Source organism: Heterodontus francisci, chromosome 41, assembly GCF_036365525.1.
Source record: "Heterodontus francisci isolate sHetFra1 chromosome 41, sHetFra1.hap1, whole genome shotgun sequence".
NCBI classification, from domain to species: Eukaryota; Metazoa; Chordata; class Chondrichthyes; order Heterodontiformes; family Heterodontidae; genus Heterodontus; species Heterodontus francisci.
In genome coordinates, this window is record NC_090411.1 from 37,749,008 (window position 1) to 37,767,798 (window position 18,791).

Genomic DNA, 18,791 nt, shown 5'->3' on the forward strand with positions numbered 1-18,791 from the left:
TGGGCGGTTTTAGTTCTGGATTGATAATCCAACATCAGAAATCCAACTCCACCACAGCATGTTCTGAGTTAGCTTCAGGGGAACAAGTGACCAGGAAAGTTGCTGTTTTTGTTTTATCAACGCAATTGCTTCACCAATGTACTTCATGAAGGGTCCCTGCTACCCCTACTCTATCTGGCCTGCATACAACCCAAGTGTATACTACGTGATTGACTCTTAACCTGAGGGAAACTAAGGATGGGCAATAAATATAACCTGCCCAACAATGTCTCCTCCCCGAGAGCAATGTGAACTTTCCTCCTCTGTGGCCATCTTTTGTGTAAAAGGGGTAGTAATCCAGTACAAAGCAAGACTCTGTCCAGCAGAATTGATTCTGAAATTTATATTTAAGTCTGAAAATCAATAAGAGAAGCCCATAACCTCTGTTCCACCCTTCCTATAACACCTACCAGTAATTTTATACATTCGTTTGCCCCAAGGCACAATTACTTTCACCTGCATTAATCCAAATAACATGAAATGATCTCATATGGAGTTTTTAATCTTAGGTTTAGTGGGGTTGGGAATATTGCCTCACCCATACAGATCACACAAGGTGGCAAGCAACCCTCGGAACATTTTCTTGATTCTCCAAGCCCAGCAGACCCAACATCCCCTCATCCTAATGTAAAAGTAGTTATTGAAGCAAACTTACTGACAAGAGCCTCTATTGGCTCCTTCTCTCCATCTTACTTTCCTTTGACCTTATGTAAATAACTTTTCTCTATGATTCCACTTTGCTTAAATGGTCCTTATGTACAAACCTAAATTGTTGGCAATTATTCGACCACAGAGGCATTAGGGCTCCTGTCTGCAACGGACCTCCATATACGCTGTTCACAGGGACACTGGATAATGGTGTTATGGTGGTGCTTCTATATTTTTAAAGTTTTTTTTGAGGTCTCATATGTTAGAATTATGGACATTGTTTTCTTTGGGAAAACTGAAAGGATTCCATGGATATTTTTTTTTCCACTGGGGTCATTGAAAGGAAACTTGAGAGGTCTTGTTTGAAAACAACATTTACTGAAAGGCACCTGTCTTCAGATAAATACCCAGCAGGGGCTTTTTGACTTGGGGGAGATGTTTACAGAGAAGTGACAGGTCAAGATTTATAGGGATCAGGAGGTTTGACTCTTGAGATATTGTTTTTGGTTTCGCTTTGGACAGTCTGTTGGGGTGTGAATTGAGTTGACAGCAGTTGGAGAAAACCAGCCAAGAGAGCATTCACCAGCAGCACTCTCTTCCATCTCTGAGAACTTCCTGAGAATCAAGAGTAAGAAATAGAGAAACTGATGCTGCATTTCTCCTGAAAAGCCTGCCAAATTGATCTTCAATGTTGCCTGAAAAGAACTGTTCTGGAAAGATCCCAGTGACAACTGTCCACATGTATTTGGGACCCAAACCCAAAACAGATAACTGACATCTTTCCACATCTCTTTTTTCTTCAAGAATTAGCAAGTATTTGGCCAAAGTATTCTATTTTGTCTTTTTTTCTTGTAACAGAGCTCGAAAGAGAAAAACTCTGTGTGTGTCTGTTTGTGTGTGTGTGGCTAAGGTAAAAGGAAACTTTCATATTTCAATCTGTGTGTTAATGCGTTGCTTCTTTACTGGTCAAGTCTTGTTATATACTAAACTGATAATTTTGCTGTTTATTAAAGAAACCTGGTTGCTGTATGTTATTCTGGGATAAAGAGAAGAGTATATGATTGACCGCATCAGTATCTGGGTAAACATTTAAATAAATGCTGTGACCTGTGGAGAAGTGGAACTAGAAAAGACAGTGCACTCCTCCCACCTCGGTTGTAACAATGGGAACATTGCCTGAATTTTCCAGGCGCACGGAGGTCAGTGAGAGTAATCCAACTGCAACATGAGCGAGTTAAACGAGCAGAATCAGGCAAGAAAGCAAGCAAACGATGATAAAAATGTTTAATTTTCAAAAAGGTGCTCTGAATAGTAAATCTCTCTTTCACAAAGAAATCCCCTTGTCTATAGCAGAAGGAATGTTCAGAGAGGGTACTACCTACTCAAAATACTCCCCTAACGCCATTGTGAAAAGAAAATGCACAGCACAGATTTGTTCTTTTAAAACTACAAACCTGCAGACCTGCCTTGCTGGAGGTCCCTTACATCAGATCTCCTCCCTCCCACATTTATACAGAGGATGGATTAGGCAATATTACTGAGAAGGTGGAGCAGCTATATCCTCAAGTAGCTCCATTTATTTAATGGAGAACATAATAATGGACTGGCCTGGGGAGCAATGTTCCTGCTGAGGTGTGAGTGCATGCACCAATCTGGAATGTTCTGCACGTGGAAATAAAGAGGCTGCTCACAACTTCATGAAAGTTCAGTGATTTTTACAATGTAAGCTGCCCTTGGACAGAAAAATAGTGCTCAGAGGCATTTGTAGCCTGCCCAGTACAAAAGAAAATTTAGAGGGAATATTGCTTGGCAGCCAATTTCAAGACAACCAAGCTCAAAGTGTGCTGTGCACAGTATCAGCCTGAACTTGTGCACTAACCTACAGATTAAGTACTCAGTGAGGCTAACAGACTGGACAATTTTCCATCTCAATGGAAACAAGACGGACTGAGGAATCAATGATCAGCATTAACGTACAGCCTGTAGTTTACTCCTCCTTGAAATGAAAGTGTCTGTCACTCACCGTACATTTTTCCTTCATCTGACAGGATAATTTTCCGCCTGCCACATGGTGGGTAGATGGCCAGTGCTTCCTGGAAGCTCTGCTCGATGTCAGGACTCCACACTCCCTCTGCATCGCTGTCCAAATTCTTCTCGATTGAGTCGCTCATCGTCTCAGAGTTGTGGTCAGGGCTTGCGCCCTCGCTCCAGCCGTTTGTCTCTATTTTAACAGTGTAGGGTCTCCAAGCTGCAGCTTGGAGGGCAGCACAGCACATCTGAGAGTAAAAAGCATTTCAGAAATGGATAAATAAATTTGAATAGATGCACCTCACCAATGGGCTTGTGCCATTTCATTGGAATAGTTAGGGACACAATATTTGTCTCAGGGCTTGGCTATTTGCAGCTGCTACATCCACTTTTGCAAGTTACTTTTATTCCTTCTCCTTTGGCCTCCCTCGTCCCTTCTCAACATAAAGAGAGTCCTGTAATTAACTGGCAGAAGAGGCATAAGAGTGGAGGAGGGAAGAGAGAGTCAGTGATTGTGAGGGGCAATAGAATAGTGAGAGACACAGGTTAGCAGAATTTGGGAAAGAAAGAGACACACCATGACACTGCATTGGCAGATGAGAAATTATCAGACAACTAATGATTTTTAGAATAATTTCCTATTTTTACTCTCAACATTTACCTCCCTGATCTTCAATTTAGGTTAGTGTAGCTTCCAATTTTCAATATCTGTATTGTTATGTTGACATGGAGGAGATTCCACTCTGTGGAATTCCACACTTACATGTGAAATTTCAATGCTACAGCCTGACGCACCAGACTCAGGAGCAGAAAATCAGCCAACGTATCAACAGCATGTCAGGAAAGTACATAGGCACTTTCCTGCACAAGGAGGGCAGCACTCACCAAGTACACCAGGGAGTCTCAAGTAAGGGGAAAGGATCTCTCCATTAACATTTGAGGTTTCTCCAAGTATATATAAAAATTAACTAACCCAGCACAGTGGTGAGTCTGTAACCATCCTGGCCCACACAGCCTAGTTCATTGATTCTCATCAATTCCTCTTCCCCCTCATGCTCATCTTTACCGAACAAGCCAACAGGGAACCTATTGAACTTACTTTAGTTCTCCGAACAATGTTTTATTTTAAATAACGGAATCGTGCACGGGACTAATAAAAGATTTGGCCACTTCACAACTTAAATTTCTGATCTCAAATTTCATGATCTCCTCTGAATTTTTTCTTTTAATTATCCTGTAACATCATTCTTACTTCTAACTTTCTATACGCTATCACACACTCCCAAGAACTCAGCTCCTTCGAAGCAAAAGTTGTCCCATGAGAGAACTCTACAGTAACATGACAACTATTTGCACTGGGCCTTTTGCTTTCCTGCTACATCCATGGCATTTTAATGATGAAAGACAAATGGAATTCCTTCAATGGGATATTCACCAATTGTACACCAAAACTTGGCCACAGCCATTCAGTATCAAAATGCTGTAACAGACAATCATATACATTGACTGTAACACAAAGGCAAGATTGATTGTGAAATGTGAATCAAACAGTTTTAGCACTACCTGAGCTTGTAAGAAAGGTATTGCAATAAACTTGAGGGACTTGAATTTTCATAAAGACTGGACAAATCAACTTGGCAAAAGTAGTTTGGAGGACAAGTTTATGGAATGTATTTGAGATAGTTTCCTAGAACAGTACATTTGGAACCAACAAGGGAAGAGACTGCAAGACGCAACATCAGCTCTTTTACCTCCACCTCTCCTCATCGTCCAACGGCCCAAACACTCATTTCAGGTAAACAGCAATTTACTTGTACTTCTTCCAATTTAGTATACTGTATTCACTGTTCATAATGCAGTCTCCTCTACATTGGGGAGGCAAATGCAGTTTGTGTCACTGCTTTGCAGAACCCTTCCGTTCAGTCCGCAAGCATGACCTCAAACTTTTAGTTGCCTGTCATTATAATTCTTTGATGCACTCCACTCTAACCTCTGTCATCAGCCTCCTACAATGTTCCAATAAAGCTCAATTAAAGCTCGATGAACAGCACTTCATCTTTCGATTAGGCATGTTGTAGCCTTCTGAACTCAATACTGAGTTAAACCATTTCAGATCATAACTTCTTCCCCCATTTTTTGTTTTTGGATGGCAGCTGCCATTGATGATTCTGCTTTTACCATTTACAACTATAGAGTCATAGAGGCACAGAAGACCATTCGGCACATGAAGTCCATGCCAGCTCTCTGTAGAGCAATCCAGTCAGTTTCATTCCCCCACTCTATCCCCATAGCCCTGCAAAATTTATTTCCTTCAGATGCCCAACCAATTTTCCTTTGAAATCATTCCTGGTCTCTGTTGCCATCATCCTCGTGGGCAGCAAGTACCAGGTCATTACCACTCACTGCATAAAAAAAGTTCTTCCTCACATCCGCTCCCAAATTTCTTGCCCAAAATCTTAAATCTGTGTCCCCTCACCCTTGTACCATTAGCTAAAGCGAACAGCTGTTCTTTGTCTACTTTATCCAAACCTGTCATAATCTTGTGCCCCTCTATCAAATCTCCCCTCAATCTTCTTTGCTTCAAGGAGAATAAGCCCAGCTTCTCCAACATAATCATGTAGCTAAAATCCCTCATCCCTGGAACCATTCTCCTCTAGGTGGATCTTTTAATTCTGTACATGCCCCGTTATCATGGCCTTTTGCTTTGCACTATTATCCCTTTTGTCATTTAATCTTTTCAGCCTTTCATCCCATCAAAGATCTTCCTCTTTGTTCTTTCCACCCCCCCACCCCACCTTTATACTTGTTTAGAACCCGTTATATCTCAAACTTTTTCCAGTTCAGATGAAAGGTCATTGATTTGAAATGTTAACTCTATTGCTCTCTCTGTCCACGCATGCTGCCAGGTCTGCTGATTATTTCCCCCATTTTCTTTTTTATTTATTGGGGAGGAGGCTATTTTTGACAGGGTTAATTGTAATCTTATAGCAAGAGATCCTCTGGGGAAGAGTGATCATAACATGATGGAATTTGACATTGAGTTCAAGAGTGACATACTTAAGTCTGAAACAGGAGTATAAAACTTAAGTAAATTAAATTACTTAAGTCTGAGGCACCAAGTTGGCTAAAGTAGATTGAGAAATATTAAAAGGTATGATGGCAGTTAAGGAATGGCGAATATTTAAAAATAGTGGGAAGCCACTTAGGACAGATATGAGGAGAAATTTTTTTTACTCAGAGGGTTATGAATCTTTGGAATTCTCTACCCCAGTGGGCTGTGGAAGTTCAGTCATTGAGTGTGTCTAAAGCAGAGATTGACAGATTTCTAAATACCAATGACAAAGGGATATGAGGATAGGGTGGAGAAAAAGGCATTGAAGTAGATGATCAGCCATGATCTTATTGAATGGCGTGGTAGGCTTGATGGGCTCAATAGCCTACTCCTGTTCCTATGTTCCTAGTTAAAGCATTGCGGGCCCTTAAACAAAGTGTGTTGTGACCAGCAGTTGCAGTTTGAGAGTGTTTTGCTATGAAGCACATGTAGCGAGACCCTAACTGAATAGTTCTGAAGGGCATTATGAAGAAATTATTTTTACAGTCAGTCCTTCTTTAGCATTTCTCTCATTTAGAACAGCTGCTGTCCAGACTAACACCACCTGTTGCAGATCTTAATGGAACACAGTAAAAGCAAAGCCTGACAAGCAGGCTGACAACAGGCACAGACTCATATCTCCCATCAAGCATCGGGACCTCACTGACAGCTGCCTGCTGATATCATTTGCTTTCTTTATGTGAAAAAAAACTCAATCACTTGTTAAAAACTTTCAAAACTCAATGAAGATTAATGTAAATGTAAAAACATGTGTTTTTAAAATGACAGCAGAGAAATGGGCATTATCCGTCTGGAGTAAACAAACAACTGAAAACAGCTCTGAATATATGAGCATGCAATTCAGAGTCTTCGTGTCAGCCATGGCTCAGTTGGCAGCACTCTCGCCTCAGTCACAATGTTGAGAGTTCAAGGCTTATTCCAGGATTTGGGCATGACAATATAGGCTGACACTCCAGTGCAGTACTGAGCTGCACTGTTGAATTTTTTTTAATATTCATTCCTGGGATGTGGGCGTCGCTGACCAGGCCAGCATTTATTGCCCATCCCCAATTGCCCTTCAGAAGGTGGTGGTGAGCTGCCTTCTTGAACCACTGCAGTCCATGTGGGGTAGGTACACCCACAGTGCTGTTAGGAAGGGAGTTCCAGGATTTTGACCCAGCGGCAGTGAAGGAACAGTGATTATAGTTCTAAGTCAGGATGTTGTGTGGCTTGGAGGGGAACTTGCAGGTGGTGGTGCTCCCATGCATCTGCTGCCCTTGTCCTTCTATGCCGTCTTTCGGATGAGATGTTAAACTGAGGCCCTGTCTATTCTCTCAAGTGGACATAAAAGATCCCATAGTACTATTTTGAAGAGGAGCAGGGAGTGCTCCCTAGTGTCCTGGCCGATATTTGTCTCTCAATCACAAAAAAATTAAGCAGATTATCTGGTCATTATCACTGTTGTTTGTGGGAGCTGGACATGTGCAAATTGGCTGCCATGTTTCCTACAGTGACTACACTTCACAAGTACTTCATTGGCTGTAAAACACTTCGGGACATCCGGTGGTTGTGAAAGGCTCGATATAAATGTAAGTCTTTCATATTTTGTATTTGGAAATGTATTGATGTAATAACAGATATGGATAAGAGCACAGCCAAATTGAACAAAGGCAAGGGCATCTGGCAAGTTGTCTTGCAAGACATCTTTTCAGTTTAGCAAAAAAAGATACTAGTCATAGAGTCATAGAGTTACACAGTACAGAAACAGGCCCTTCAGCCCATCATGTCTGTGCCAGCCATCAAGTACCTAATTATTCTAATCCCATTTTCCAGCACTTGGCTCGTAGCCTTGTATGCTATGGCATTTCAAGTACACATCTAAATACTTCTTAAATATTGTGAGGGTTCCTGCTTCTACCACCTCCTCAGGCAGTGTGTTCCAGATTCCAACCACCCTCTGGGTGAAATTTTGTTTCTCAAATCCCCTCTAAACCTCATGCCCCTGACTTTAAATCTATGCCCCCTGGTTATTGACCCCTCCGCTAGGGGAAAGCGTTTCTTCCTATCTATCCTATCAATGCTCCTCATAATTTTGTATACCTCAATCAGGTCCCCCCTCAGGCTTCTCTGCTCGAAGGAAAGCAACCCTAGCCTTTTCAGTCTCTCTTCATAGCTGAAGTGGTCCAGCCCAGGCAACATCATGGTGAATCTCCTCTGCACCCTCTCCAGTACAGTCACATCCTTCCTATAATGTGGTGCCCAGAACCGTACACAGTACTTCAGCTGTGGCCTAACTAGCGTTTTATATAGCTCCATCATAACCTCCCTGCTCTTATATTCTATGCCTCGGCTAATAAAGGCAAGTAGCCAATATGCCTTCCTCACCACCTTATCTACCTGTGCTGCTGCCTTCAGTGATCTATGGACAAGTACACCAAGGTTCCTCTGACCCTCTGTACTTCCTAGGGTCCTACCTTCCATTGTATATTCATTTGCCTTGTTAGTCCTCCCAAAATGCATCACCTCACACTTCTCAGGATTAAATTCCATTTGCCACTGCTCTGCCCATCATACCAGCCCACCTATACCGTCCTGTAATCTAAGGCTTTCCTCCTCACTATTTACGATACCATCAATTTTCGTGTCATCAGCGAACTTACTGATCATACCTCCTATATTCACATCAAAATCATTAATGTACACTACACACAGCAAGGGTCACTGTGGTACACCACTGGTCACAGGCTTCCACTCGCAAAAACAACCCTCGACCATCACCCTCTGACTCCTGCCACTAAGCTCATTTTGGATCCAATTTGCCAAATTGCCCTGGATCCCATGGGCTCTTACCTTCTTAACCAATCTCCCATGCGGAACCTTATCAAAAGCCTTACTGAAGTCCATGTAGACTACATCAACTGCTTTACCCTCATCTACACATCTAGTCACCTCCTCGAAAAACTCAATCAAGTTTGTTAGACACGATTTCCCCCTAACAAAGCCATTCTGACTATCCCTTATTAATCTCTGCCTCTCCAAGTGGAGATTAATCCTGTCCCTCAGAAATTTCTCCAATAGTTTCCCCACCACTGAAGTTAGGCTCACCGGCCTGTAATTACCTGGTTTATCCCTGCTACCCTTCTTGAATAATGGTACCACATTCGCTGTCCTCCAGTCCTCTGCTACCTCTCCTGTGGCCAGAGAGGATTTGAAAATATGTGTCAGAGCCCCTGCTATCTCCTCCCTTGCCTCACATAGCAGCCTGGGATACATCTCATTTGGGCCTGGGGATTTATCTACTTTTAAGCCCGCTAAAATAGCTAATACTTCCTCCCTTTCAATGCCAATATGTTCAAGCATATCACAATCCCTCTCCCTGATCTCTACACCTACATCGTTCTTCTCCCTAATGAACACAGATGAAAAGTAATCATTTGAAACCTCACCTATGTCCTCTGGTTCCACACACAGATTGCCACTCTGGTCCCTAATGGGCCCTACTCTTTCCTTGGTTATCCTCTTGCCCTTAATATACTTATAAAACGCCTTGGAATTTTCCTTTATCTTGCCCCCCACTGCTTTTTCATGTCCCCTCTCCACTCTCCTAATTACTTTTCTCATGATGTGACTGTTGCATGAACCAGACTAATCACCTGTTATTTGAAAAAAAGGTTGTCTAAAATAGTGCCAAAATTGAAACATTTCATTGATAAAGCTTAACAGACTGCTGCTGCAAGCTGTAGTTGGAACAGAGCCTTTGTGAAACTTCCACTGAGGACAATGCACCTTTTATTTACTATTGCAGAGAAAGGAAAACATGACTGTAGGAAACAACAACAACTTGTATTTATAGATCACTTTTAACATAATGATACATCTGAAGGCACTTCACAGGAGCATTATGGAAATGGTAGCATAGTGGCAATGTTACTGGATTAGTAATCCAGAGGCCTGGACTAACACTCCAGAGACATGAGTTTATGGCAGCTGGGGGAATTTAGAAACCATTAATAAATAAATCTGGAATAAAAGATAGTTTCATATGATAATCATGAAACTACTGGTTTGTCGTAAAAACTCATCTGGTTCACAAATGTCCTTCAGGGCAGGAAATATGCCAGCCTTACCAGTCTGGCCTACATGTGACTCTAGAGACTCTCAACTGCCCTCTGAAATAGCTTCTTGGCCACTCAGTTGTATCAAATTGCGACAGAGAAGTCAATGGCAGCAGAAATGACAAAGGCACACCCTGCCCAGTCAACCCTGCAAAGTCCTCCTCACTATCATCTGGGGACTTGGGCCAAAATTGGGAGCGCTGTCCCACAGATTAGTCAAGCAACATAGTCACACTTACAAATTCATACCTTTCAGCCAACATCTCAGACACCACCATCACCATTCCTGGGCATGTCTTGTCCCACCAGCAGGACAGAGGTGGCGGCACAGTGGTATACAGTCGGGAAGGAGTGACCCTGGAAGTCCTCAACATTGACTCCAGATCACATGAAGTCTCGTGGCATCAAACATGGGCAAGGAAACCTCCTGCTGATTACCAACTGACCCCTCTCTTGGTCATTACTCCTCCATGTTGAACCCCACTTAGAAGATGTACAGAGGGTAGCAAGGGCACAAATGTGGGAGACTTCAATGTCCATCATCAACAGTGGTTTGGTTGCACCACTACCTACTGAATTGGTCGAGGCCTGCGGCAGGTGGTGAGAGAACCAACAAGAGAGAAAAACCTAGTTGACCTCATCCTCACCAATCTACCTGTCACAGATGAATCTGTTTATGACTGTACAGGTAGGACAAAAGGGCTGACTTCCAGAGGTGAGGCGAAACTAACTGCCTTGTCATCAAGGAGCCCTAGCAAAATTGAAGTCAATAGGAATTGGGGGGAAAACTCTCCACTGGTCAGAGCCATACCTATTGGTTGTTGGACCCCAATTATCCCAGCCCAAGATCATTGCTGCAGGAGTTCTTCAGGACAGTGTCCAAGGCCCAACCATCTTCAGCTGATCCAACATAAGGTCAGAAGTGGGGATGTTCACTGATCATTGCACAATGTTCAGTCCCATACGCAACTCCTCAGATACGGCCTCCTCCTGAACTTTCCAGCATCACAGATGCCAGACTTCAGCCAATTCGATTCACTCCACGTGATATCAAGAAACAACTGAAGGCACTAGATATTGCAAAGGCTATGGGCCCTGACAATATTCCAGCAACAGTACTGAAGACATGTGCTCCAGAACTTGCCACGCGCCTAGCCAAGCTGTTCCTGTACAGCTACAACACTGGCATCTACCCGGCCCAGGTAGGTCCTGTACACAAAAAGCAGGACAAGTCCAACCCAGCCAATTACCGCCCCAGTCTACTCTCAATATCATCAGTACAGTAATGGAAGGTGTCATCAACAGTGCCATCAAGCGGCACTTGCTGAGCAATAACCTGCTCAGTGACACTCAGTTTGGGTTCCGCCAGGGCCACTCAGCTCCTGACCTCATTACAGCCTTGGTTCAAACATGGACAAAAGAGCTGAACTCAAGAGGTGAGGTGAGAGTGATTGCCCTTAACATCAAGGCAGTATTTGACAGAGTATGGCATCAAGGAACCCTAGCAAAACTGAAGTCAATGGGAATCAGGGGGAAAACGCTCCACCGCTTGGAATCATACCCAGCACAAAGGAAGATAGTTGCGGTTTTTGGAGGTCAATCATCTCAGCTCCCGGACATCACTGCAGGAGTTCCTCAGGGTAATGTTCTGGGCCCAACCATCTTCAGCTGCTTCAATGACCTTCCTTCAATCATAAGGTCAGAAAGGGGGTGTTCACTGATGATTGCACAATGCTCAGCACCATTTGTGACTCCTTAGATACTGAAGCAGTCCGTGCAGAAATGCAGCAAGACCTGGTCAATGTCCAGGCTTGGGCTGATAAGTGGCAAGTAACATTCGCGCCACACAAGTGCCAGGCAATGACCATCTCCAACAAGAGAGAATCTAACCATCTCCCCTTGACATTCAATGGCATTGCCATCATTACCCCCACTATCAACATCCTAGAGGCTACTATTGACCAAAAACTGAACTGGAGTAGCCATATAAATACCGTGGCTACAAGAGCAGGTCAGAGGCTAGGAATCCTGAGGCGAGTAACTCACCTCCTGACTTCCCAAAGCCTGTCCACCATCTACAAGGCACAATTCAGGAGTGTGATGGAATACTCTCCACTTGCCTGGTTGGGTGCAGCTCCTACAACACTCAAGAAGCTCAACACCATCCAGGACAAAGCAGCCCACTTGATTGGCATTCACTCCCTCCACCACTGATGCACAGTGGCAGCAGTGTGTGCCATCTACAAGATGCACTGCAGAATTGCAGAAAGGCTCCTTAGACAGCCCCTTCCAAACCTGTGACCTCTACCAACTGGAAGGACAAGGGCAGCAAATGCATGGGAACCACCTGCAAGTTCCCCTCCAAGTCACACACCATCCTGACTTGGAACTATATCGCCATTCCTTCACTGTCACTGGGTCAAAATCCTGGAACTCCCTTCCTAACAGCACTGTGGGTGTTTCTATCTCACATGGACTGCAGCGGTTCAAGAAGGCAGCTCACCACCACCATCTCAAGGGCAGTTAGGGATGGGCAATAAATGCCGCCCTTGCCAGCGACGCCCACATCCCATGAATAAAAAAAAAGTCCATGTACGCATATAGCAAGACCAGGATAACATTCAGGCTTAGGCTGATAAGTGGCAAGTAACATTCATGCCACACAAGTGCAAGGCAATAACCATCTCCAACAATAGAGAATCTAACCATCTCTCCTGGACGGTCAATGGCATTACCATCACGGAAGCCCCCACAATCAAAATCCTGGGAATCACCATTGATCAGAAACTTAACTGGACCAGTCATATAAATACTGTGACTACAACAGCAGGTCAGAGGATGGGAATTCTGCAGCAAGTAACTCACCTCCTGACTGCCCAAAATATGCCTACCATCTTACAAGGCAGAAGTTAATTATTTATTTTATTTATTTTTATTTTATTTAAAGATACAGCACTGAAACAGGCCCTTCGGCCCACTGAGTCTGTGCCGACCATCAACCACCCATTTATACTAATCCTACACTAATTCCATATTCCTCCCACATCCCACCTGTCCCTATATTTTCCCTACCACCTACCTATACTAGGGGCAATTTATAATGGCTAATTTACCTATCAACCTGCAAGTCTTTGGCATGTGGGAGGAAACCGGAGCACCCGGAGAAAACCCACGCAGACACAGGGAGAACTTGCAAACTCCACACAGGCAGTACCCAGAATTGAACCCGGGTCGCTGGAGCTGTGAGGCTGCAGTGCTAACCACTGCGCATAGTGGAAAACTCTCCACTTGCCTGGATGAGTGCAGTTCCAACAACACTCAACAAGCCTGACACCATCCAGGACAAATCTTAATCGTCACCCCATCTACCACCTTAAACATTCACTTCCTCCACCACCGGCGCCTGTGACATCATCTGCACGATCCACTGCAGCAATTAGTCAGGGCTCCTGACGTTAAGTTTAGCAGTAGGTGTTGATTGCCTGGCTGGTTGTTCCTCCTACCTTTCCCTCCCAGTCCAATGGCCCAGTTTACTACCCCCAATCAGTGTTCCCCAGCTCCTGCCCCAGACCTCTGACCAATTCCTTTCCTGCTCACTGCACAACAAGCTGTTTGCAGCAAAACTTTGATTCCTGAATTAGCTCAATTTTATCCCTTCCAGTCTAGAATGATATAATCTGCTAGGTGGTGTCTGAAATCCGATACCTCGCCCAATGGCCATTATTCCTGTGCAAGCTTCGACTCAGCTTGGCCTCTAAGTGGAACATAATCCTGTCCTCACCAGATATCCATTTGTGCACTTTCCACCAGGAGCCAGAAAAGACACTTTATCTTTCTCTTAATCTGAATGCAGTGAACTGAGGCCAATGTGTCTCTCCTGTGCTGCCTCAGCTAAGATCAGCTCACCCAGCACAGATGAAGGATCTAATTAAAACAAGAAACGCTGGAAATACTCAGCAGGTCTGGCAGCATCTGTGGAGAGAGAAGCAGAGTTAACTTTTCAGGTTCATCAGAAGGGTCATTGACCTGAAACATTAACTCTGCTTCTCTCTCCACAGACGCTGCCAGACCTGCTGAGTATTTCCAGCGTTCCTTGTTTTTATTTCAGATTTCCAGCATCTGCAGTATTTTGCTTTTATTGAAGGATCTAATTGATGTTTTGAAGATTTTCCTGTGCACTTCCTGCACAACTAGTGTCTTCAACCTATAAAGTCAACCACATTTTATGTAAAATATTATACATTAGTTAATACCAAGTTCACTGTAACATAATCAGTGAGGGGGAAGGGGCGGGGGTGGGTGGGTTACTGTCTTGAGAGTATGGTCGCCTTGAATAACTGGGTTTGATAATGTGCATGTTTGGCTATTGACCAGTTGCTGAACAGATTTGGAATCTTATCTCTTTGAAAATTTAACAAGCGGGAAACAAATTAAAGCAGGGAAGAAAATGCCAGAGACTACTGCTCACAATTCAACACCAACAACATCCTCCTTTTCCACGTGAAGAACATGGTAAAAGCCTCTCCAAGGGCAGCCTGTTAATTACAACTACAACAGGATATAATTCATATAGCTTAATCTCTGGAAATGAAAATTGAAAGGATTTCCTGGGTACTCGCAGTATTTAAAAAAATGCATTAGAATTAATAGAAAAGTACATGTAAAATATACTTTTGGTGAATCTTGTATTTATCAAATGGAAGGTCAGTCCTTGGGTATGGACAGGGAAATCAAGAATGCTAGCAAAACTGGACCAATAGCTTCAAAAGAAGGCGATTGCTCAAAAGCAGCCTTGAATATAGGTTTGATGACACATGAAGTCAAGGAGTTCGATTGAAAGCGCAGTGGGACATGAGCTGGCCATAAATTAAGCTGCAGGTTTCTTGCAGTTGGAAAACCAGAGTACAAAAATGGAGTGCTGGATTTAGAAATTCCCAAGTAAGAAATATTTTAAGAACTTTTAGATCCTCAGGACTGCTTAAAGTGCTTCACAGCCAATATAGTCACTGCTGCTATTTGGCAAATAATGTAGCCAATTAGCACACAAATAAATGTTGGCCAGGACACGAGGATAAAACCCCTGCTCTTCTCTGAACAGTGCCATGGGATCTTTATGCCGACCTACCCAAGCAGTTAGTCCTTGATTTAACGTCTCATCCAAAGACAGCATTTCAGACAATGCAGTAGGACCTCAGTAATTACTGAAGTGTCAGTCTTGATTATATGGTCTGAACCCACAACCTTCTGACTCAGTGGTGAAAATGCTACCACCGAACCAAGCTGTATTAAAAGGAGGGGATGAGTACTGAAACTTACTTTTCTTGGCCAGGGGTGTTCAAACTGCAGCAGATGGACCACGTTCCTTAAAGCTTAGACAACTCTGTTCTCAAAGAACAAAGAACAAAGAAAATTACAGCACAGGAACAGGCCCTTCGGTCCTCCAAACCTGCGCCGATCCAGATCCTCTATCTAAATATGTCGCCTATTTTCTAAGGGTCTGTATCTCTTTTCTTCCTGCCCATTATGTATCTGTCTAGATACATCTTAAAAGACGCCATCGTGCCCACATCTACCACCTCTGCTGGCAACGCGTTCCAGGCACCCACCACCCTCTGCGTAAAGAACTTTCCACGCATATCCCCCCTAAACTTTTCCCCTTTCACTTTGAACTCGTGTCCTCTAGTAATTGAATCCCCCACTCTGGGAAAAAGCCTCTTGCTATCCACCCTGTCTATACCTCTCATGATTTTGTACACCTCAATCAGGTCCCCCCTCAACCTCCGTCTTTCTAATGAAAATAATCCTAATCTACTCAACCTCTCTTCATAGCTAGCGCCCTCCATACCAGGCAACATCCTGGTGAACCTCCTCTGCACTCTCTCCAAAGCATCCACATCCTTTTGGTAATGTGGCGACCAGAACTGCACACAGTATTCCAAATGTGGCCGAACCAAAGTCCTATACAACTGTAACATGACCTGCCAACTCTTGTACTCAATACCCCGTCCGATGAAGGAAAGCATGCCGTATGCCTTCTTGACCACTCTATTTACCTGCATTGCCACCTTCAGGGAACAGTGGACCTGAACACCCAAACCTCTCTGGACATCAATTTTCCCCAGGACTTTTCCATTTACTGTATAGTTCACTCTTGAATTGGATCTTCCAAACTGCATCACCTCGCATTTTCCCTGATTGAACTCCATCTGCCATTTCTATGCCCAACTCTCCAATCTATCTATATTCTGCTGTATTCTCTGACAGTCCCCTTCACTATCTGCTACTCCACCAATCTTAGTGTCGTCTGCAAACTTGCTAATCAGTCCACCTATACTTCCCTCCAAATCATTAATGTATATCACAAACAACAGTGGTCCCAGCACAGATCCCTGTGGAACACCACTGGTCACACGTCTCCATTTTGAGAAACTCCCTTCCACTGCTACTCTGTGTCTCCTGTTGCCCAGCCAGTTCTTTATCCATCTAGCAAGTACACCTTGGACCCCATGCGCCTTCACTTTCTCCATCAGCCTGCCATGGGGAACCTTATCAAACGCCTTACTGAAGTCCATGTATATGACATCGACAGCTCTTCCCTCATCAATCAACTTTGTCACTTCCTGAAAGAATTCTATTAAGTTGGTAAGACATGACCTTCCCTGCACAAAACCATGTTGCCTATCACTGATAAGCCCATTTTCTTCCAAATGGGAATAGATCCTATCCCTCAGTATCTTCTCCAGCAGCTTCCCTACCAGTGACAAGTGGTTTCTCTGTCTCCGTCTATTCAGACAATGCAACCTTCCATACCAGCAGTAGCAGGAAGTGGTCCTTCAGTGGCAGTTAATTGGCCACTTGAGTCTAAATTGGTCTGGGGTGGGTGGGCTGCTTCTTGCCGCCACCACTCGTAAAATTACAACAGGGGCGGGAAGGCAACAGGAACGGCACCCCCGCCTCCCTCTCAATTTTAGACCCCCCTGCCCGCCTCCAGCCCGCTCCTGTGGGGGGCATAAAATTCCAGCCTGCTTCTCTCTCCATAGATGCTGCCAGACCTGCTACTTCCAGCATTCTCTGTTTTTATTTCCCGCATCTGGAGTATTTTGCTTTTGTATCTGTTCTAATATGCTTGTGTTTCTTATTCACTGGTGGTCCTGTTTGGAGAGGGCTTATTTTACCAGTGTTGTCTCACTGGTGGATAAAACATAAATCAGAATAACAAGATGGGTTAGTATGAGCAACTTGCGATATCAGCAAATAAATGTGGACAGGGATTGAAACTTGTGGCTCTGAGGCCTAATTGTATGTACCAACATGATTCATGACAAGGAACCCTTGGATACTCCCATCATACAGGATCTTCATTTGTTGCATTTTTGGGTGTTTTAGACCCTCCAGTCATTCTGTCTTTCAGGAATTGTTTTAGAACTATTAGAAGTATTTTAAAGATGGAAATAAAAGCAGCTGTAGCAACTACAATTTTACTGGGTCCACTTTCCTTTACAACACAGTAATCCCAATGGCAGTGTAATTCAGGTTATAAGAAAATCCAGATTCACTACCACTGCTGCCATGTCTAGACCAAAAGGCAGGCTAGAGTTATCTGGACACGTGCTAACTTAATGATTTTAAATATACATGTTTTTCAAAAGTAGTTTCAGACAGGATAAGGGTATAGAGGGACTGGAGAAGGTGCAAAAAAGATTTGCATGATCCTGAAACTGAATGGATCAGGAAAGACTGAACAGGCCAGGGCTCTTTTTGTGCTCTCAAATAGGTTGACTGCCTCCACTCTGGGATTTGTAATCTATTAAAGTGTTATTGATTATATTGTTACTCTTCAGTATTTCCCATGAATGGGTGACTCTCTCCCAGTTACTGCTGGTTATGAGCATGTGCTATACTCACAAACTATAACACATCACAGTGATATATGGTCAGAAAATCTTAAATATGAAATTCTGTCATTATGTAAATTAATTGAAACTGATTACTACTCCAACCCATTCTCTATTTTATTTCCAAGCCCTGGCAATACAAGTGCTGTGAGAGGAATGTCAAACAAAGCCAGCGAATGCAATCCCACCAGGGAACATCCACCGCTTCTCAAATATGAAGCTGCGCCCAAGAAAACAAACCTTCACACAACAGAACGGCAGACATGCCCCAGTGACACAACTGCAGAAAATTAATTGAAAGCTAAATGTTATACATAAATATATTTACACATACACATATGGACCCATATTTGGCAAAATGTTAAATAAATAAACCTGCAATGCAACTCTCTAAATCTCTAAAAAAAAAACTTTCCTGTCTTAATCATGTACCAAACCAAAAAGGTGATGTTCGACCTCTGTAACTCTTTGTTGGACTGCAGTTAGAATATTGTGTCCAGTTTTGTGTTTCCTACTTTAGAGAGGATGTCAAGGCCATGGAATAGGTGAAGAGAAGATGACACCAGGACTGAGATACTTCAGTTATGGGAAGAGTTAAGAGTGAGACTGGGGTGGGTGGATGGTTAAAATACCAGATGGCCATTTCCTACTGCCATTTTAACTCCTGATCATTGCAGTGACAATCAGCATGGGACCTGCCAGTGAAACCTAATAACATGCAGGTTGGCAGTCAGAAGAGATCTAGGTAAGCTTGAACATTTGTTATTTTGTGGAGAATAGAGAGATTTGCATTAATATAGCACTTTTCCTGACCACTGGATGTCTCAAAATGCTTTACAGCCAAACAAGTACTTTTGAAGTGTAGTCACTGTTGTAATGCAGGAAGCTTAGCAGCCAATTTGTGCACAGGAAGATCCAACAAATAGTTGTGTGATGTTGGTTGAGGGATAAATATTGGCCAGGAATAACTCCCCT

The 18,791-nt window shown here is 43.4% G+C and overlaps 1 protein-coding gene across 3 annotated transcripts in view; it reads right to left on the bottom strand.

Moving 5' to 3' along the window:
• LOC137353714 (transcriptional enhancer factor TEF-1-like) overlaps positions 1–18,791 on the bottom strand; it is an 86,827-nt gene that overhangs the window by 57,468 nt on the left and 10,568 nt on the right. For all 3 annotated transcript variants that reach the window (XM_068020079.1, XM_068020077.1, XM_068020078.1), the window contains one exon: positions 2,711–2,963. In XM_068020079.1, the coding sequence (XP_067876180.1) occupies positions 2,711–2,963 (253 nt within the window). The remainder of the gene's footprint in view (positions 1–2,710; positions 2,964–18,791) is intronic.